Raw genomic sequence first — 22,737 nt, forward strand, 5'->3', positions numbered from 1 at the left:
CTTACTACACTTATTGCAATGTAGACTTTACAAGCAGCTTGTAAGAAAAGTTTTGCAATTGTACATTTTCCATTATTTGAATAAAATCCTTTCTTTCCATCCCTCATTTCTGTTGTTTGCTGTCTCGTTGCATTTACCCATGACCACCTTTTGTTTTATGATTTGGAATAAAATGCAATGTGCAGAAGTCAAAATGTTGCGCCCTCGTGCCAAGAGCTTATTACAGTCTTTTGTCTGAGTGAACAGCAAGCAAAGCTGCCCTCACATGACATTCACAAGTCAGCATTGTACCTTTGTAGTCTCTCCAGGTAGAGGAGAAAGAAAAATTCCCTGAATGCCAAGTTAGGCTTTTGTAATACGAACACGTTTATTACTGCATGTACGACTGCCTGCCATGAACTTGATGGTGGAGAGAGAGAGACTGAGAGCTGTGGAGAGAGAAGCCATGACTGTATTGTGAGATAACCAAAGAAAGATGACATAAAGCGAAGAAGAAAGGGGAGTGAAGGCTGGCGAGCGAATGAGCCAGGGAGTTAAGAGGCCAGTGGAAGTTTGAATTCCAGCATTCTGTGGAGAATTGAGCATCCTGCACAGATGTTGAAAATCATCAACCCGGACGATTAATAATCATAACGATAATGAACCCTGTTCAGACTGGGAGAATCAGGAGAAAATGATTGATTGGATGCTAATTCTATGAACTGGGCCTCTGAGCTATTTACTCTGGATTGACTGCGGGAGACAGAAGTAAAAAATATTTCGCTGATTAATCCAGTTTGATGTCAGATGGCTGCTAAAAGAACAAAACAAGAAAAAAAGGGTGCAGGGTCATGCAAAGTTGAGAAAGCAGAAGTCATACAGTCTCTGACCTGACTATGACCTCTAAAAGCATATATAAGACCATCATTTAGATAACGTCAGTACAGGAATGCCATTAGCAGTCGCACACACTCATTTCATCAGGTCTGCACTTGTACTGACAGGCAGCAGCACACACTCACATCTTTTAGAACAACCTTTCTTAAAAACACTAGTACACCAAATTGACCACATTGCTAGGGGCTCCAGTGTAAAACGTCATTAGAGAGGCCGATAATAACATCGGGCAGAACATTCCTGCTCTGATTTATCACAGTGAAGGAAGTTCTATGGGTTTTTTTGGCAATGTCTAAATGAGCTCATATACAAGCAGTTGATGAAAAAAATCATAAATATTTGTTCAAGCATTCACTCTTTCTGAATGAGTCTCTTGAACAGATTTCCATCTGACAAACAGATGACCAGTATCGTATGCTGATTCAATTTTGCCCTTATCTATTCAATATATTACACATAAAACACAACGTTAGCCATTTTCATTAATGACTCTGGGAGAAAGCTTTTAGCCTCAGAAAGACAAACAAGAAACTTCTGCAATCCTTTTACGTGTCCACAGCAAATGTTTAATGAAAAATAATAAAGTGGCATTCATACTTTCAGTGATCCTAAGAACTTGGATAAGGGCAACTGGACTTCTTCATCTCCCATTCGTAAGGCCTCTCAAGTTTTAAACTTGGTGGTGGGGAGTATCGGCCTATAAGCCGTAGAGGAGCAGTCCACATTTGGTGGGTCGTTAAGGTCACTGAACCACCTGACCAATGTGTGGGTCGCCATTCTCACCTGTGAGTTGTTGACCTGCCTGAAAGAGCCTGTTTTTGTCACAGGATCCAAGCTGTGAATGGTTGTGAAACCGCCTTGGGAGGAGAGTCAAGGCTGCATTGTAAGTGCGAGGAAGTGATACCTGAGACCAGCTCCTCTGTTCAAAGATGATTATTCCAGTTTAACATAGATCAGCTGTTCACTTACATCTGAAGGAGAAGGGACACTCTTTTGAGGACTGTAATCTACACATTCTGGACTGAGAAGACTAATGGTTCGAGAGAGGAATCAATGCAACTAGTTTAGAACGGAAGAAGCCTTTCGGATGAGCTGTAAAAAGGTCTTCAAGAACCAAGATGTCCAGTGGCTCTTTTTCAAGCTCTTAGCATCACCATGACCTGGATGGCTGAGAATACAAACTTACAGACTTTCAGTGACATGCAAAAATGTGGGCACCCTTGGTCGAAATCCTTTTCACTGTGAGTAGCAGATGAAATTGTTACGAAGTTAAAGTTTCAATATTTTTCAATACATTTGAAGGAAGATTCGTGCGTCATATCATTTAGAAGGAGTGAAGGAGAAGCATGCAAACATTTTGGCACCTCAAGAGATTTGAGCTCCTGATCTTAATAGAATTAATTAGCCACAGTCTGAGACCTTTATTAGCTTGTTGGTGTTATACCATATCCACAGTGATGATTAGGAAAGGCCAGATGATGCAAATCTGAAAGCTTTTCACAACAATTATTAGGCATGAGCTCCTCTAAGCAGTTACTTTGTACTGTGATCAACTGTCTAATCAAAAAATACCAACTTTGAGACCATGAGAATGAGAAAAAAGCACAAAAACAAAGCATCTCTTCAATCTTCACAAAAGTCATGACCAGCAGTAAGCTATCCAACAAGTCTGACATTACTCCTGATGGACTCTGCGCCACAATGGATGTAATAATGCAGCACAATTAGGACATTCTTCAGTTGATTAAATGGCAACAAAATAAATAACAGTCTGATGTAAAAGTGAAGTGGTGTAAAAATCACAATATATAGTGTGCGTTCAAACCTCTATGAAATCCTTGAGGTTTGAGTTGTTGTAGATGGGGATAATGTCTATAGCCTCACCATGAGTAGCACTTACACTTAGCTCACCAGCCACAAAACCCTCTCATTCAACAAGGTGGGAGCATTCTCACAGCTCTCTAACAGTTATGACACTGACTAATCATCAGAACTTTTAAACAGCCTTTAAAAGGTAAAAATCTACCAAAACAAGTTCCCGAAAGCCTCTATGCTGGAGCAAAAAACTATTCAGAGGTTGTGAGACTTGCCAAAGTGCAAGTACACACAACACACGGTGTCCAAATGTTTGCTTCAACCCTTTTCCTTTCTTATCTTGAATCCATAAAAGATGGATATAAAAAGTAATATTTAAGAGTTATCAGAAAAAAAAGACATGTTTCGTCTTGAACCTAATCCCTTTCAGAAAAATCATATTTTACGTTATCATCAATTATAACCTGGTGTTCCAAAATCTTGCAAGCCACTGTTAAAAGAAAACACAGTTATAGTCATCATGGAACAACACCATTCAGTATCTTTGTCATATATATTCAGAAATAAACTGAGAATGCTGCACTTCTCTGACAACTACATCTGTGCATGCACCCTTACAAAGTCACACACATGCTTTGTTTTCTCTCATTTGCTGCTTTAAACGTCTTTTATCATAACTAGTCCCAGCTCTTCAGCTCTGCTTCGTGACACCCTGTTGGTATGGAGACCATAGGGAGCACAGCTCTGTATCACATCTTGATCAGGTCCTGTGTCTTGCTCAGCTGTTGTTCAGAGCTGACTGAGTCATCGACGGGGTCAGTAGGGGGAAAACAGAACTGATGTGTGTGTTGAACAGATGGGTGAGGGGGCCGGATGAAGCAGCGCCTGAGGGAGGGGCTGACTGTGAAACAGGGAGGGGCTCGAGTTTGCAGCGGGCTGGAGGGGGAAGGGGGGCAACGATGCCATGGCAGCAGCAGCGGCAACAGAGAGCTGACGTTGCAGCAGACAAGAGGCCAGGGGTTTGTTCAGGTCTTGGTTCTTCCGTAGAGTCAGCCTTATCTGAGGGCGAAACACAAACAAACAAACTGCTATACAGTTTTTTTTTTCCCTTGAGGACATTGAACAATTTAAGTGGGAAAGTGGAGAGAAATAAGAAAGTACGAAGTAGTATGTACTTGACCAACAGAGGCATAAGCCATCCCATTAATTCCAATGAAATCATGTCAATAGTTTTACACAACCTGAAACCCATCCACAGGACTAGAGCAGTGCAAAACATGTCACTCTTAAGTCCATATCACTGATCATTTCTCACACTTGCAGCAGGGAGTGGAGCTTCCTGGAAGAGGCTCCTGAGGATCAGCTCATGAACACACAACACAGTGATGAGGGGTGAAAGAACGGTGAGTCAAGAAACAGCAGAGTACTCACTGCTTGGAGACCCTGGTGACGCTGGGTGGGAGAGTAAGGGCTGAACTTCGGCTTGGCTGGTTTACCTGCTGCTCTGTCCTTGTGTCTCCTGCTGCTGATGTGCTGGAGCGGAGAAGAGAAACTCACAGATAAACAGACAGGAAAACAGTCTCAGACAGACACACGCAGCGGCATAAAGAACGCACGGACAAAACAAGAGGGCAACGGTCGCTTTTGCTTGGAAATTTCGATAATTTGTGAAGAGGAAAAGTAAAGGAAACTTAATCAAAATTCCTATGTTGGCATTTCAGGCCGAATGCTTGTAATCTGTCGGCTCCGACTTTTAGATTCAAAATATTCATGAGGGGCGGGTTTGGATCTCTTTTTGATTTGATTGACCAGCACAAGCAGATGGCTATAGCCAGCATGGCACACAATCAGCAGTGAACTGTTAAATATTCATGAGCACCTGGCCAGAGTTAACTTTTTAACAATTAGGTGTGAAGACCAAGGGTATGCATTCCTATCACGAACAGAGAGCCAAGCGTCAGATTCAAATGCTCTCTCAACTAGAAGAGCCTTAGTAGCTTTGTACTAATTATCTCGAGGGAGCATGGATTTTAACTCCCCTGCAGTGACAGGTGTGAGATGTTCACACCTGAAACCCAGTAAAAGTAAAAGTAAAAAAAGCATGATCCTGTATTTTCTCTTATAGTGTACGATGAATAAAGTGACGATGGCTATGTTCAAACGTTTGAGTAGGTGATCTTAACTTATCCGAGTGAAAGTTGACCTTTTTATAGCTTTACACGCACAAAAAGTGTGATGAGCCAGCATCACACTTCCAGTTACCTGGAAGATCTTACTGTGTTTTCTGTCTCGAGCCCCGAAAGGTGCAGAATAATCGTTGAATCACACAAGAAGCAATAAAACATAGAATAAACTTTGGTAGCAGCCAAGAAAGGAACAAAGCCTTTTCTGTTCACGGAGAACATTAAACCTCGATGTTTTTAAAGCTAAAGGTTACAGAACATAATTACAGGATCTCAATCTTTCATAAATTGACACTAAATTTTCAGGAAAATCTGCTAAATAAGACGTGAATTTATGCGCTTTTCCAGTCACCACCATTATGTGATTATTAAGACTTGGATCACTGCAATAAGCTGTAGATGGTGCCAATTTGCCTGCCAGAGCTGCAGAAGAAGAGCAGAAACTGATAAACCTAATACAAAGGAGAACAAATTGTAAATGAACAAATTATGTTGGAAAACCTGGCAACAGAGAGTGGGAATTCAGACTTCTGGACAACCTATATGACAACGAAACGAGGAAAGATTGATGGAAATTCAACAAATAGCTAAATATTTTTAGTTTATGTTTGCACTGAATATCAGTCAACCATCTTTTTTTAATCACTGTTAGTTAGTTTTAAGTTTTGAGACAGAAATATTTAAAATACCTTGGCTGCACCAAGACCACCTGCCATTTACACTGATCAACCACAACATTAAAACCACTGATAGGTAGATGATGTATTAACATTGTTCATCTCAATGCAATGCTATGTTACACCATTAAACCTTTGCTCTTGGTTTTCATGTGAATGAGGTCCAGTCCCAATTCCCTTCCTTGGCCCCAACTCTTGGCTTTAAGACTCTTACAGGGATAAGGAGTCCCTATTCTTTTTTTAAATCAAGAAGAGGTGATCATCTCATCCTTCAACCGGAACACTGGGGACCATTTTGGGTGGCTTATTAACCACTACCTTACCCCTGTAAAACAGGTGCTATGAGAAAGTGGTAGGGCCAAAGGGACGAAGCGGGATTGTTTTTTTAAACGTGATTAACAACCCTTCCCAATCGCAGCAGACGGTCACTCGAGCAAGACAGTTAGCTCCTCCAACGCTGCAAAAACTACTCAGGAACTGTTTGAAGAACCACGGAGCCTGAGGTGTTGACCTGGCCTCTAAACTCACCAGATCCCAATCTGATTATTCAGACCAGATAGGGATCAGATGCATCTGTGTGAAAAATGAGGCCCCACTCAGTAGCCCACAGAACCAAAAGGATCAACTGTGGATGTCCAAGATGTTTTAGCAGTACAAGAAGGGCATAAAAAATACGAGGCAAGTTGCTTTAATGCTGTTGGTGATTGCTGTATGTATCAGAGTTTTATTGGAGTTTTATCAAATCTTGTATCAACTTGATGGAATAAACAAATACAACAACCTGCCCACTCCAAATCTTTGCTTATTTGCTGAAAATACACTCCGACTAACCTGTTTGAGCTGAGTCTCAGAGTTGACGTGCACATCGCAGATCTCACAATGGAAAGTTTTGTTCTGGAGTCCAGTCGGTGGCTCAGATGGAGCGGCCAACTTAGCTTTGACCCCCATTCTTGGGAAGGACTTGATGGCTCCATCGCCACTTCTGGCCTCAAGCATTGTTTTGTGCTTAGTACCTGAGCATACATAAAGTCACATCACAGAAGTTCAAATACAGGACATATAGGCTCAGTTTGACAACACATCGACAGTTTCTCACCACTGTTGTGGGCCTGGAGCTGGGAGGCTGAGTTGACAGCCACCTTGCAGAGGGAGCAGTAGAGGAGACGCATAGCTTTCTCTTCCTCTGTCTCCCCTTCTGGAGCCTCTACTGCCACATGTTTTTGTGTCTCTTTGTCTGTGGTCCTCGGACTGGCAGGCAGGGCGAGGTCAGAAGACTCTTTGAAAGTTTCAGAGGGGCTGCTGGTCGATGGTGCTGTCTCTGAGGTAGGGTTTGGGGCTGATGGCTCTAAGATGAAGGCAAAAAAAGCAGTAAGAGATTAAGTTACGAAAAGATATTGTAAGAAAGGAAAGATGTGGGGAGAGAAAGAGAGATGGTCGCTTTGTAAGATGATAAGCAGACACTCAATCTCTCCAGCGTGTCCACCATCTGCCACCCAGTAGGACAGGTCCTCGTCAAACGCCTAAACCACTCAACCTGTATCCTTCTGATTCAGAGAAGCAGCAGCTCTACTCTAAAAAGTTTGTCAGTAAGTCTGACAAACAGTTTCTAAGCCAAGATATTTATGTTAAATGATTTAGCAGAACTGTAGCAGTTTACAAGTGACTCTCATACTAATGAGCCCAAGAGAGAGGTTGAGTATCTTGCCAAAGACACTTAGAAGCCAGGAGTCGAACCAGTGATCGTGCCAATTTCTGAGCACCAGCTCAGCTTCTTGTATAGCTGATCTTGTCCTCTTGGTCATCCCCCACTACATGTGACCAAAGATGAAGGTTGGACCTAACCCTAACCCTGGACAGACCAAGACAGACAGCTTTTGATTCAGTTGTTTCTTCACAGATCGATACAACATCCAATTCAGAGCAGACGATGCACTGAACTGCCTATAATTATCCTGCTCCATTCTCCCCCCCTGTCATGTAAAAGTCCCAAAGCTACCTGAACTCCTCAACTTGAGCCAGCAACTTTTCCTCAACAGCCCACTAACAATCCATCTTTTTTCATCTAAGAACCAAGACCTCAGACTTGGAGATGCTAACTCTCATTTGGAAGCAAACAAACCCTGAAAAAGCTGGGGGTCACTGTGCAATGAAGCCAACAGGACTACATCATCTGCAAAAGCCAAAGACGTGATCTTGAGCTCACTGAGCTGGAGAGCAGCTCAATCACGGCTTTGCCAAAAATTCTGTCAATAAACATTATGAACAGAATTGTTGAGTTCATCACCCACTGAACCATTTGAATGTTTCTTGGATCTAAGGGAAACATTTTCCCACTTCACTATAGTTCTTGCAGCTTACAGAAGCACTAATCATCACATTTTTAGAGTAATCAAACAAAATCTTCACCAAGCCACAGGTGACTGCCAACGCTATTAACTTGCTTTCCCCTTCTTATCTGCCTGCAAGCACTTCAACCGACAGTCTTTAGTAGAGATGATCTGGCTCTTTCATCTTTTCGGAGACAGACTAACTTGCCCCTGTAGGAGCACATGCTTTGCGCTTTGCTCTTTGCTAATAATAATGATTAGCGCTGCCACGCTGAGTGGGAATCTGTTTGTCGCCCTCTCTTACTGAAGTGATCCTAAGAGAGCTCTCGTCTATTTCCCTGAAACAAACTCCAAACTAAAAATGTTCATAATGTTTCTAACATAAACAAACTGGGATATCAGTGGTGTCAACTAGAATCTTTCAATACTTGTGTTTTTGAACTGTGAAATGTGTATTTTTTTATTTTTTTTAAATGCCCACACGCACATAAGAGTAGCACAATGACTGTAGATATATATGCTGGAAAGCAGTCGGTGTTTTGACCCACCCCCACACTAACGCTGACATGCCTCCAGACACATGCTTCAGGCGCATGAAAACACTCACACACGCGCTGTACAGCTGCCCACAGATCACATTCAAAGCATTTTCAATGTGCGTTTGATCTCAGGAGGCCACTGAATGAGGTCAGAAAATGTAGACACGAAGAAGGAGCGGAGGATAATGCTCAACCTTTAATCTATGCACTGAGCAACCCAACGCAGCAGGAGGGTTATCACATCAAAGAGTTAAAGTCGTGACTGGGAAAAAAAAAAGAAAAAAAGAGATGTATGTTCATATATCCTAACACTGTCATGCATCTGAAGTCTGCACACACACACACACACACACACAAGCTGTGTGAAAGCATGAGTGCCTGCACAGACACACACCTTCTGATGTTGTTTCAGAGCTGCTGGGTTGCGAGCAGGGTGACGAGAGGATTTGCGATGTGGTTTCCTTAGCGACTGGTTCAGAGGTCCTGATCTTCGAATCTGGGGCGTCCAGAGCTTTCAGCCTTTTTGCATGCCTTGTGCCGCTATAATGGGAAGAGGCCTGTGCCTGTGTGACAGCAAACACCAGTGTAAATTGAATGTGCACCAATACAAAAACCTGACAGATTTGATTTCTTTTTACGTTATATCACACAAAACTGAAAAGGGAACAGAAATGTAGCCGCAGCAGATTCAGAGGCTTCTGTGATTCTCAGAGTGATATGCAGTTGTTTCAAAATGCAGAAATAGGGCTACAAATACCTCAAAGTTGCAATATTCCATATGTGAATGCTTGTTAACATCGGTTTTCAGTAAATTGCATGGTGACAGTTGATCATGTTTTTTCTAACAGCATGTATTATTTCTGACAGCAGCGCATTAAGACTTTATCTCATGTTTGAAAAAGAAGTAACGGCAATACGTTGCAGTTCTGGCAACAACAGCCCTTTCTGTGAATAAACTAATACAAACATTAATTCTTTTCAGAGGTCAAATTATAGAGGCGTTTCCAATTCAGCCAGTTCTGAGACAGCTCAACCACCTCAGAACCAGTCAAACAGCCAATTACTAGGGCAGGTCTTCTCAGCCATTGAACTGCCAAGAAAGGGTGTGTGAAAAACCTTGAGAGAAAAACAATTCAGTGTGTTTCCGAAGTGACAGCGCCCACCTCAGAGTTGAATCTCAGCCGACAGACACCACAGGAACTGGCCTTCCTTTTCAGGGGTGGAGTCAGCCCAAACCCAGGGCTAATCAGAGCTTTGTGGATGTGATCCATCTGCAACAAAGGAAAAGGAAAGGTCATGATTTGTGTCTTACTGTATAACAAAAGACTGTGTTGGGTTGTGAAAATTATCTCTTCCTGTGTCAGTATGTTAAGCATTTCAGGTTAATCTATTCATGACAATAAATTAACCTTGAACCTTAAATGACATGCTGGGAGCATGCTAATGTTCTCCTTTCAGAGCTCCCAAATTTACACTCAGCACAGCTGCATGCACAGTTGAGCCAAGCTATATTGTCTAAATTATGTCAGACGCTGCAACTCTGGGCAAGCACATACATTCCAACTTTCTCTGTGGAGATCATCATACATGTAAGCACGGCTAGTTCACTGCACAGATGGTATCTTTAAAGTACTTGAATGGTAATTTTGTCATATGACACTTCAGAGAAACTCATAATTCTATTAGAGCATAGCGACAGTCTGGGAATCCTTTAAGAGACCACAAGCTGACAGGTCTTAACAGGCTAATTTTCATTCAAAATGTCTGACGTGTTTACCTGTATTACAAAAGAAAAATGTGACTGAGAGCAGCTTTACTGAGAAGTCGGTTGTATAGATATAAACTTTACTTTGTTTAGCATGTGCCTAGGTCCATTTGAGTCTTGCTGATTGTACATATAGATTTGTTAGCCTTATAGATTTTGATTGCGTTGATTTGATTTCAGATGATTTTGGTTGGACTAACATGTTTAGATGCATTTTAACAGTCTGGGTTTGGTATTTTTTTTCTAGTGTCATGTAAATTTTTTATCACGAGCGTTGACACAGCAACAGGGTTAAAGTGACTTAAAGTGACCCAGTTAAAACGTATAAAACATCCAATACCTGCAAGCTGGAAGAATGGCAGTCAAAACTGGCTTGTAGAACAGAAAGTTATAGATTCACATCAGACTAATTTAAACTTAATGTTTTCATGGCTGAAAACCAGCATAAAAAATTTTTAAACTCTGTAAACACTGCATACTCCACATCTCATCTAGCTTTTTTTTCAGTAAAATATTCCTAAGTATCTCGCTTCCACCTCTAGCTGGCAAGCACGGTTTATTCTGTGATTAAAGGTACAGAGTAAAACATTCAAAACCACTGGTTGAAACGCAAGCATCTCAGATAAATCCAGTGGAGCCAGAGTAAATCTGGGGCCTTTTAGGAGCCCATACGGCTGTCTGTCCTGGGAGAACATTACCAATGTTTACTCTGGTTTTGCCCCTCCCTTTGAAGCCCTTTTAGCTTAAGGATGTGGTTTCTACCTTTGAGAAGAATCATGGGGATTACATCCAGTTGGAACACTACAGACTAAACCAATGGTCATTCCTGTTTACAAAAACAGGGAGAGCCATCAGTTTCAAAGGGAGCAACTCGCATACACTAACATGCAGGCATTGCAGAACCGGCTACCAAAACATAGATCAGCTCTGATGGCAACATACACAGAGAAAGCGAGATTCTCTGGAATGGCACTATTAGCAAATACTGCTGTAGTAATCTCTTTCAACAAGCTCTGTTCCATGGTAACCCACTGATAGGTGTCAGATTACAGAATCTCAGGAGAGCGCAGCCTACCAAAACAACAGAAAAGTGCAGCGAAGAGCACCAGCTGAGAGGTCACTTTCTATACAACCTGCTTATCACACATGCCAAGATTTGTGTGCAACATGATGTAAACAGGCTCTGTTGTGAGCTCTCATATTGTAAAAGCTTGTTTACACCAGATTAGTGTTGTACCTGCCAATACAAACCAAACAGATTAATTTCTTATCGTGAGTAATAACATGTCACCCTCAGCATGCTTAGGGCTATGCACACACTTACAGGAGCTGATTAAATCCAGTAATTATCATTTCTTCTCAGGGACAGACACTGTAAACTACTACAACAGTAAGGGATGGCATTACACTGTATCCTACAGGCTGTGCAGGCTGTAGGCATGTTTTTCAACTGTCTGCAGAAAAATTGGAGAAATGTAAGAAAATTAAAACATCTTCAAGATCTCAGACTTCCGGTGGATCAGTTTGGGGCATGTATAATATCATAAAACGTAGTGACTTCTATTAATATTGAATTAACCTCTGCATTGTTTAGAGTACTTGGAACCCTTTATTGAACCATGTGTTGATCATGTAGTAAACTGTGTAGAAATGTTCCATTAAAACTAGAATTTTTTATTTTTTAATGGATAACACCATAGTTCTTTACCTTGAAAATGCAAATGGAAGGATAGAAACTGGAAGAGGCAAGTGTTGAAATTGGATTGGGACTAAATGTTCATAATATCGTACCAGAGTTGGTCAAGCTTCTTGCACTGGTCACAGTGACTCAATCCTCACTAACTCATTGGCTGTTCTGAGGCAGTGTGGAATAAGTTATGTAGCAGAGATTTTTTTTATTTTTTAAATCCTCTAAAGATATTCTGATTGCTTTTCCTCTCTTCATTAGTGGAGTCCATTTGGACCACCATGAAGCCATGTTGACCGCAGCCTCTGCTATCCATTTTAAACAAACAACAAACTTTTTACTGCCACCTTTAAAACCCACAGGGGTGACTCATCCAGGCATGTTCCAGCAACACTCCGTTAGACTGACAGTGGTAATGTCTTTCCAGCTCAATAGTTACAAAATAATTAGTTCTTGTGCTAAGTTTGTGCTTAGTTTCACTATCAAACAAGTTTTCAGCATCAGACCACACAACAGCACACCTCAGGACATACCTGTAAACTGTAATGAGCATTAATACTCAGTGTAATAAAACCCAACTGGACTGTGTAGAGCAAAACAAACCTTTAAACGGCAAATTAAACAAGGGGAGTCATATAAGCAGTCACAGCACGGAGGCTGGCACTGATGTAAAAATGCAAGTTGTAATGGGTCAGCCAGCTGGTTCTGTTAGCCTTAGAAAGGGGGACATATAGCCCCTCACAAGAGATTTTGCATTTTTCTTGAGCGCGAAAGCTAAACTCCTCTTCAAACGTCAAAAACAGAATCTGTGTATGTGTGATCTTTCACTCTTTCTTTGATCACTCAAGGCAGCAGCAGCAGCACAGGAATGCACCTCTTCACTCGCTGGTCTCTTATCTTCCTTCTTCCCTGCAGCTGTTTGTGTATTCTGAAATTCAAACACACCCCCATAACAATATGCACCATTATTCTGTGTATTATGTGAAAACCAAATCTAATCAAGAGATAATGTGAAGGAAAACATCTACAACTTTGTGTTAAAACATTTCTAAGAGCAGTTTTATGCTTCTCTGGATAAGACTGCATCTTAACATCAGTTACAGGCTGCCTCCCACCCTCCTCAGCCCCAGGGCTCCTGTATTGCCGTTTGACCTTCCATCACACGTTCCTCACTCCACCCCTCCATCTGCTTACCTCTGAACTCTTATTTCCCTCTTCGTCTTCATCTGATCAAAGTCACTTCCCTGCTTCCCCAAGGACTCACTTTCTTTCCCTTGACTCCCACTCTGCACTTTAAAAATCGACTCGCACCTGTGGCAAAGTCAGCCTGCCCTCTTTACTTATTTCCTCTCTTTCCTCTGCACACACAGACACCATATGAGCTGATGAAACAAATCTTACTCAGTAATAATACAACAAATAAAGACATCACATACACCACACAGCATCAGTTATAATCAGCATATTTGTTCTGGAAACTTCCTCACACTCAGGGGTGGCGGCATGTCAGACATGCTCAGCTCCAGTGAGTCATGGTTGAGACGTATGGCCAAGGGAAGCAGAGTAGACATTTACCTGGATCATTATCAAGAGCGTCAGCATTTATGATGATGAATATTCGTTGATTTACTTTGTGTACCAGAGTGACTGCTGTGCATGAACGCATGACGTCAAGAACCAAAAAGGAGAGAATTTGTGATGAATGAGCTGCTGCTTTTGGTTCTTTGTCATTTAAATGACTTTTTTCTTGGAAACGCCATTTTTCACTTTCCACTTATGAAGCAAAAACTGTCAAACTACAAGCCAAACTAGCTGGGGGAAGTTTGAAGATCTGGATCATGACAAACATCGGCACGCACGCAACCCTGTAACCGTGACGATGCACATGTGGGCACCAAACAAACTCCTGTGCGGCGCTTTATGGAGGCAGATGCACACTGCATCTACTAAAGAGAGAATGTCGGCTTATAAACACACACAAGAAAAAGAAAAAAACACACATGAAAACACATGTTCCAGGTGAAAAGGCACGCTTCCACAGTTCAGCTGTGTGCCTACTAACCACACACCAACAAGTTCAATACGGAGTCTCCGACAAAATAACTTGAGACAATATTCTATTTTCTGCCATTTGTTTCATTTATACAATAAAGTCAAAACAAACCAATTGTTTTCTTTTATGCAAAATGGCGAAAGATTCCATGACTATGAATCATATAAGACTGAAAATCAAATATTTAGTGGATTTGGCCTGTGTAACAATTTTCTGACATCTCACAGACAATATGGTAATCATTAATTGAGATGACAGCCTGATGTCAACAGCAGTCTATGAGTTCAAAGAAGTGGCAGGAGGGGTTTATGATTTGGCTGTTTATTTGATGCTTTTGAACTTCATTGTAGAAAAAAAAGAGTTCAAATGTGCAAAAATGTAGATTTCCAGAACGCCGTGGTGACTTTTTACAAGCTTGACAATGTTGCTGCAGACTGGGAGAAGCAAGGGAATAAAATGAAATAGATTTGAAGGGCTCAGTAGGGAGAGATTTTTAAAGAAATGGTTTAGGGTCATCCGGTACAAGAAAGCTTTGGAAAGGTGAAACATGCCAACATATTGAAGAGTAATATTTTGAATTGGGTTTGTTGTGATGAATGAAGAAGAGGGAAAGGTCAGCAGAGAGGTGATGGAGAGGAGAGGAGCTAAGAGCCACAAAAAGGGAGAAAATGAGAATGTGTGGTATGAGACAGATGATGGCAGGAGACAAAGAGGGAAAAACATATATGACCACAGAGCTGAAGTAAAGAGGAGAGTACAGCAAGTGTAAAGCAGAAAGTGGAAGGGGTGGCCGAGAAGGATGGAGACGAGAGGAGAATAGGATGATATAGAGAGAGAGGGCTTACATAGACAAATGTCCCATTTCTAGGCAGTTTGGCTTTTTCACAAAGGCATTCAGATGTAGAGCACTGCACTCTGACAGCCCAGAAACTGTAGACAAACACATGCAGTTCTGTTTCTGGCCAAGCTTTCGTGTCTATCCGAGCCTCTCTTCCAGAAATCTAACAACAGATTATCATTTAAAAATGAGAAAAAAGTACAAACGTGAGAGGAAAAAAAGAGGGTCAGTCTCAGTGATGGGTTTTATGAGTGACTTTGTTTTAGCTTTTACTACATTTCAGGTTTAACCTCTCTGCTTTATGCATGAGGCCGAATCAGCAACATTAACAACAACAACAACAACAAAAGAAACGTATCACAATTTGTTGGCTTGAAATATGCACACACAAGACTGCTCCATTACTTCTGCTACACTGATTCAAGCCAGAAAAAAAAAAGGATTTCATGTATTATGCAGCGAGGATTTTATAAAGAGATAAGACATGACTCGCTTGTAAACCATACATCAGCCCTCGGCCACTCCTGACACATCAGCTCTCCTCGGGGATCGCTTGGCCTGCATTAGTTCCCTCCACCTTCACCCTCCTCAAACTACGGCAGATAGCTCTAAGAAAAGCACTGCATGAGGAATACCAAAGAAGCAGCTCCACCCCCCAGGTTGTGTGGAAATGTCACTGCTCTCTGCATCACAGGTGATATATTTGGAAAGGTGTAGGCAGTGTGCTCATACAACCAGCTGGGTATGGAACATTTAACTCCACACAGCCACAACATTCCGTGAAATTAAGTCGTCCACTTGCAGCAAAAACTGGTGCGATAAAGTGAACAATTTGGGTTTTGATTAAAAAGCGTGGCGAGAATTTGGTTGCCATGACAGCCTTGATGACTGACAGTACTCACGTCGGCGAATCGAGGCAGCAGATGGAAGGGGAGGAGGGCTTTTGGGTCAGGGGAGGGCTGGGTCCTGCCCAGCGTGGGACGAGCCAGTGGCAGCACAGCGCTGTGACACACATTACCTGAGAGACAACACAGCAGGGAGGACAAAGGCAGCTAGATGAACATGTGGAGCAAACAGAGATTACGTGAATTCATTTAGATGATGATAATGATGATGAGAGCTAACAGAGCAGAGAGAACATCATTTTGTGCTCAAAACTTTATTGTTTTCATCTAATTTGGATTCTGGCTTTAAAAAAATATGGATGAATGTGTGATGTAACCCGAACAATCACAACAATCTGAAGCCCATTCATACGGGTAAATATTAGATATTGTTAATCTGAATGGTTTAACACACCCACTCATCAGTTACTGCCCACCTACCTGATGAGATATAATATGTAAGAGGAATACATGACCGTCAGCTGTCATGAGAGCAACTGCTTGCGAAGTGTGAAATAACAGGATGACGGCTCCATTGTAAAAACAATATATTTCAGTCTGTCCATTCAGTCCACGATCAATTTCTAACCCTAACCAAGTGATATCATTGCCTAAATTCAACCAGGACGTTGTGCTTACGTGTAACCATTACGGCAACCAGTGAAATGGTGTCCATGAAGAAAACAATTACGTTGTATCAGTTGTTATACGTTGGTCTTGAGCATTTTGTGGCTGGTTAAACGAAAAACTTGAGAATGACATGTGCTCCAATTTGGAAATGCTCATATGAGTTGTGTTTCCTTCCTGTCACATATATAGAGGCAGTACTTTATACAGGACTGCCTTATGGGTCACATTTAAGGATATGAACAGATGACCTATAAGGTTGTTTTGATTGAAGAACTTGTCAACAGCACTGGCAGTGAAATCAAATGAATCACACTTAGTGTAAGAATGTAATTCTGTTTGCTGATTAAGATTGGACCTTTTAAAATAACATGAGTCTCTGTTATCTTACAGAATTAGGTATGACTTACACATAACTTCATTATACCCATTTATTAGATGCTTTTATCTGGAGGGATTTACAACAAGCAAGAATCACATTGTTCCCATGTGGGATTCAGCCACTTGCTCAAGGATACTCCAACATGTGGACAAGGGAAGTTGGGAGTTGTACCATCAACCCTCTGATTGAAAGAGGACTAATCTGTTGAAAAGTTCATGTAAAACTTCACATTTAATATTGTTTGTGCGCATGTTTCACTCATGGCTGATAACAAAAGCATTCTATGGGTATAATCATTCAGGGTAGCAATTTATTATTTCTTCTTCCATCTGTCCAGTAATTTTTTCTTTTTTCTTTTCTTGGCAATCTTTTAAAAGAGCACTTCAGCAAGAATTTTTTCTCTCACACACACCTAAATAACAGACCACATCATCTAACACAATAGATCAAAATTGAAGTTCCACACATAAGCGCACACACACGCGCGCGTGCGAAGCCTATCCAGTCCTTTGTGAAAAGCGCCCTGTTTGTGTCGTCGAGCTCTGATTGAGGAGCCTTTAGTTTGCATGTCCTCTGATCTTGATTACAGCTTGAATCAGAAGCCGCGCGAGTGTGTAATCATCATAATCAAAATCAAACAACACGCCCATCCGCTCTGCCATTAGTCTTACTGCTTTTGGCAAAAGTCGTGTGTGTTTGTGCCTGTGCGTGGCATGCAACTCTCATGCGTGGTTGACACAGGTATGGCTCTTACGAGAAATGACTTGTGAGGAAACTTATGAGATGGCACGAAACACGTGGACGTGAGAGACTAGACCACGACACACACGCGCGCGCGCGCACACACAAACACTCACGAAGTTAACGCTCGATCATGTCAAATTTCAAAATTATCCGTAGCCAGTCGTGATTACTATATCTTGCATTTAAGGTTCAAACCACTATTTTTTTCTTAGCTTTAACTGCCTTGTGAGAAATATTGTGAGGTACTCAAAGCAGAAGAACGCGCGCCTCTGCCATCATTTTCTGCATGTAGTCTATCTCTGCTGTTGCACCCTTGCATAACTATTGTTGCACAGTTCTTCATCTATTCAAGACAAAGATAAAGACTAAACTGTGATGTCCAAAACCACAGTCTCTAAGCTTAAAAATCAACGTGCATCACAGCTGCCTGTTCAGGTGACTGACTTCACAAAGCTCATATCTAAAATGACATGGCAACAAGTGACTCCGCTTTTATCAAAATTTTATCAAAACTCCCGTGATATTAAAAATGCTGCGTTTACGTACCAAAATACATGACGGCACCCAATGAAGTCCGACAGATTAGTGTTTGATAAAAGTAATTTTCATCTCCGGGCAGAGATGAGGATTCTCGTCTTCTCCACTGGTGTCTCCTTCTCTCTGCAGCGGAGCCGCGGGCTGCTCCTTCCCATCTGGATTCCCTCCTCCTCCGCCTCCTCCTCCTCCTCCTCCTCCTCCTCCTCTACACTGCCCACCGTTCCTCCTCCTACTCATGTCTTCAAGATTCGTGTAAAAATCTACTCCTGTATCTCCATCTCCCACAAATCTGGTTTGAATTCCGTTAACAGACTGAAATTACCTTAATGAGTGTGACAGTGGAGTACCACCCAGGGTTAGTTCAGCCCTCAGTACCAACACCAGAAAAGCACTTCTGGATGTAAGTAACACAGGCAGCGTGGCGTTTCATTTTTTTCCCTTTAAAAAAAAAAGAAAATCATTATTTTTATTTATTTATTTTCCAAGCATGCAGCTCACAAGAACAAGCCAGTAAGATTGCTGGCCACCCTTCCAGGCTGCTGTATTGGGGAAGGAGTGATGTGTTCCTCTTATGCATCTGTAAATGCTTTCCCATCCTCACTTCTTTTCCTCTTGGGCTCATGGTATTTTTAGATGCATCCTGGAGCTTTCCCCTGCATGGAGAGGAAACTACACAGGACAACTACAGTAACCGCACAAACCAGCTGAAAACATCCCACCCTACAGGCTTACAAATATGCATTCAAACGCGTAGCTTTTCAAAGAAAGAAGAATCACTGTCAGTTCAGATGAATTGTATGTTTTGGCAGCGTGGCCTCGGTTCAACTTTCCTGTGTGAAAAGAAAGTGGGGGCAACAGCAAGTGTTTTCCCACAATCCAAAACTCCAGGGAGACTTATCTCAGACAGGCTGTCAAATTCAACAGCTGCTGTCCTCTGCACACACATGATATCTGCATACACTGAGGCCTTGATCAGGTTCATTCAGTAAAATGACAGTATTGATTCAGTAAAACATCACTGTATTTTGCATTCATCTACAAATAAATAGAGTGTCGTCATATCTACTCGCTGAGCCATTTCATCTGGACTGCACCTCCATTCATGAGCCACATGGAACAAAAGCGAAGGGGGAGAAAAATACAGACATGGAAATATCTACTCATAAACTCAATTTCACGCCCCTTTTGTCACTTAGTGTGTTGCCAAGTGTTTTGTGTTCCTCTGAGAAAGAGCAGAGCACTGTGTAGAGGCTGTGTGGTATTACTGCCTCTCCCCTCTTCTTCGGAAGGAGAACCTGAAAAGTTTCTCCTGCAGGTTTTTTTTCTCTCTTTCACACATCTGGGAGCTCTGAGTTTCATGTTTTAGTTTTAGCTACCTCTTCGCTTTCAGCGTGTGTTGTTGAGCGCGACGTCTAAAATGTTGCAAACCTTTGATGCAGTGGGCAAAATGCAGTGATCCTGAGATGAAAAGCACCACAAAGCCAATGGCACCAATGCAATTAGAGAACAAAAACGGAAAAACACTGCAGCAAAAAGCATGAAAGAAAAGAGCACGTCCCAAAACACAACAAAACAGAAGTGCAACTTCACGGGATCGGTTTAAACTTTGACCGATATAACGACTGTAATCTATGCCTAAGATGTTGATTGATTGACTGATTGAGACCAAAAGTAAAAGCACACCATCTGTTTTCCTCAACGCTGTAGGACGAGTTACATAGTGAATTTTTATTTAGTGTGTTTGTTTAGATTTTGTTTTCTCTTTTGTTGTCATGCTTTTTTTTGGTAATATTTTTCTCTTAGACTGTTGCATGTTTTTAAAGTAACGCCAGAGAATTTGGTATTTTTGCTCTTTGTCTCCCCCTACAGTCATGCAAATCTCCATCAGCCTTCGCACGTGTACAGCCATACACATGAATTTGTTGTTATGTTGACGAGGCCACAAAGACACCATCCAAAATCCACAAAAATTGTAAAGCAACAGTGAAGCAAAATGGTCTAGGAACCCCGTAAATCTGCCCCCGTGTACGACAAAAGTTAGTGTACGACAAAACGAGTCAGATGCTTATAGTTTTTAGATTCACAAACTTCTTCAGTGTTGTTGGGGTTTTTTTTGTTTGTTGTAATTTGTTCAATCGTGTTGTATTTCGCACCTCAGAGCCACTGCAGTCAAATGTTGTAAGAGTAGTCAAAAATTACATGAGTGTGGAAATTTGTGGTCAGAGCCGGCAAACAAAACCAGGAAAAAGTCGAGTTCTGACTGTAAATGAAAGACTTTACTGCACTTTTGTGGGTAGGAAAGTTGCCAGTCAAAGCCTAAAACATGATCTGCCTCAAACTCTCCAGATGTCATCACTCAGACAACAACATAAATTCAACAGTGAGCAGAAAGCTCACCTGTCTCAGTGGAGCTAGCTCATTAACAGTTTTAGTTAATGCTGTTTCTGGCCTCAGGTTTCAGCTGACAGCAGCACTCAAATAATGGTTCAGTGTATCATCTTTACACCTGCAGCCTTTTAGCTTCACAGACTCACAGACAACCACCAAGGCTGTCATGGCAACAGGCGTATGTAATGTTATGTCATGCGACCTGATGCTAGGGCTCTCGGATCTGTTGGTTGCTGGCAACCTGTTTGATTGGAAACTGGGAAAAAAAAAGAGAAAGATGACCCCAGCAGGGTGTCGAGTGTGGACAGCAAAGCACTCCGTTGTGAAATTAGACGCTTCCGAATTAGTTAGTTGACTTGGAGCTGTGTCAAAAACAGAGCGGTTGATAATTATACAAAGAAACTGCATTGAAAAATGATTTTAGGCACTTTATAACGTCATACCAAGCTGAGCTGTGACAAGACAGCTCCAGGGTTCAAGCAGGAGTGATAAACACTTTTCGTCTCACAACGTCTCCCACAGATCGTTTTCAGTTCTCTTTTCACTGTGCATTTTTGGAGAAATGAGAGTCTGAACACACAACCACCCATCAGCTCACCTCTCCTTTGACTGGTCGCCATAACAACATCACCATGGTAATCAACGTGCATTGACTTTGATTCTATTTATGTGATGTTGTGAGCTGACGTGGAAATTTTAAATCTGTGTTATTTGCTGACACGCACTGACAGATATCAGATGATGGAGAGAGGAGGCATGGCGGGGTGTTGCACTCTTATGCTTAGCCTTTGGTTTCCACGCACAAACGGAGCACCATGCCTACACAAATGAATACAGTAACACAAAGCAAATGTAACTGTGAGTTAAAGAGCTACGTATTTTAACTCGACCCTTAAGTATAGCTGTCATGATGAGGCAATGCAACATTTTAATGCCCCACTCCAGTAGTTCCTGATCCCCTGCCTCATCTGTAAAATTTGAAGTTTTTGCCACAAAAAAACTTATGGTCTCAAAACTGCATGGAGCATGATTCCAGCTTCTGTGATGGAAATCTGCAAGTATGCTAATAGGCTCCACCCACATCTCCATCTCTCAACCTTTTCCTCTGACTCTGAAAACTCACTCACTCAATGATGAAAAAGATGTCCAGGTCTTCTAACTCTCAATCATTGAGTGTCTGAATCATAGACTTTTCACTTGATATGCAGTGACAGTTTTTTACTTAGTTCATTTTCAGCGACACAGCAGTACACCTGTGCAGGTCTGTCTGCCCAGGAAACAGAGGCAGTCCAGTCCAGGATTGATTGCTCCAGAGCTGTATGAGAGGCTTGACACCACATGCATTCTGCCTTCGTGGGAAAAGCCTGCTTCTCTGTAGATTTTCTGAGCTGCGTGCCACAGACACAGTGTGTTTTCCTTGGGAAACGTTGGACGCAGCCTTGAAATGCAGCATGGATACACAGCCTGTTCGCAGCCCGGCTGATGTTAGTCCCTAGCGACATGAATAGCAAACAAGAATGAATGGAGAAAGAAAACACATTAGAAAAAAATAAACTTACCAACATGCCCTCTCATACTTGCAGTGCCTCGTAGATAAATGAGTGGAAGAGAGTCTGTCTTCATGATATGTTTAGTGCAAAATCCAACTGTTTTTTAGTCAAATTAGAGAGTGGGGGAGGAAGGAGTCACAAGTCCCATGGAGTTGATGATTGTTTTTGCCTGTGAAATGTCCTATAATGCATAACAGACACCATGAGAACAAGTTAACAAGGTGTACATTTTGATATTTAGCTGACTATATATTTGACAAAAGCACAACACTCAGTCCAACTCAGTCACTTTTGAGAGCAATCTGTCAAGGAGATGTCCGGGTGGTTTGATAATTACTACAGATCGTTTCTGCTTGTTGCCTACAACCCAACATCTTCACAAAACATTGGAGTTTTCCCATTTTCATCTGATTAGCTTTTTTTGCCACCTCTCTGCCACAATAAACATGGCTTCCCTCCTGTTTGGAACCACATATTGCCAAACTCCTCTCCGCCCATCTGGACTTTTGTGGTCGTGGTCCTAGTGGAGTTCGACTTGTTTTGTGTGGATGGAGGCAGGTTTGGGAGCATATTTAAGTATATATTTAAGCAAGCTTCCTTGCTCTTAACTTACGACATCCATCTGTTGGGTAAAAAAATAAAAGTTTATTCATTTACTTCCTTTAGAAAGAGATGTCGGTGATGGTTGCGACTTTGTTGGGACCAAGCTGGGACACACCAGTTTGAAATATTTCCTCAGTTTAGATTTATCTTAAGTTTTGGCCAAACTGAACGGCGCTGTAAATATGCCACACTAATCCACTGCTATAAAGAAAAGAAGGAAACTGAAAAAATATGGGCTGTGGAACATTTTAAAATCTATTCT

The 22,737-nt window shown here is 41.7% G+C and overlaps 1 protein-coding gene across 1 annotated transcript; it reads right to left on the minus strand.

The window, feature by feature from the left end:
- Positions 1–1,290: 1,290 nt before the first annotated feature.
- On the minus strand, positions 1,291–18,121 carry LOC140275290 (zinc finger protein 385D-like). Its single transcript, XM_072370724.1, has 8 exons — positions 17,944–18,121; positions 15,663–15,778; positions 9,581–9,688; positions 8,812–8,980; positions 6,648–6,896; positions 6,383–6,564; positions 4,123–4,224; positions 1,291–3,750 (listed from the first exon to the last, which is right to left on the minus strand). Exons 1-8 carry the CDS (start codon positions 17,951–17,953, stop codon positions 3,508–3,510), a joined length of 1,179 nt encoding a protein of 392 aa, XP_072226825.1. The 5' UTR covers positions 17,954–18,121; the 3' UTR covers positions 1,291–3,507.
- Positions 18,122–22,737: the final 4,616 nt, after the last annotated feature.

Source organism: Leuresthes tenuis, unplaced genomic scaffold, assembly GCF_036924035.1.
Source record: "Leuresthes tenuis unplaced genomic scaffold, fLeuTen1.0.hap1 SCAF_18, whole genome shotgun sequence".
In the NCBI taxonomy this organism is placed as follows: Eukaryota; Metazoa; Chordata; class Actinopteri; order Atheriniformes; family Atherinopsidae; genus Leuresthes; species Leuresthes tenuis.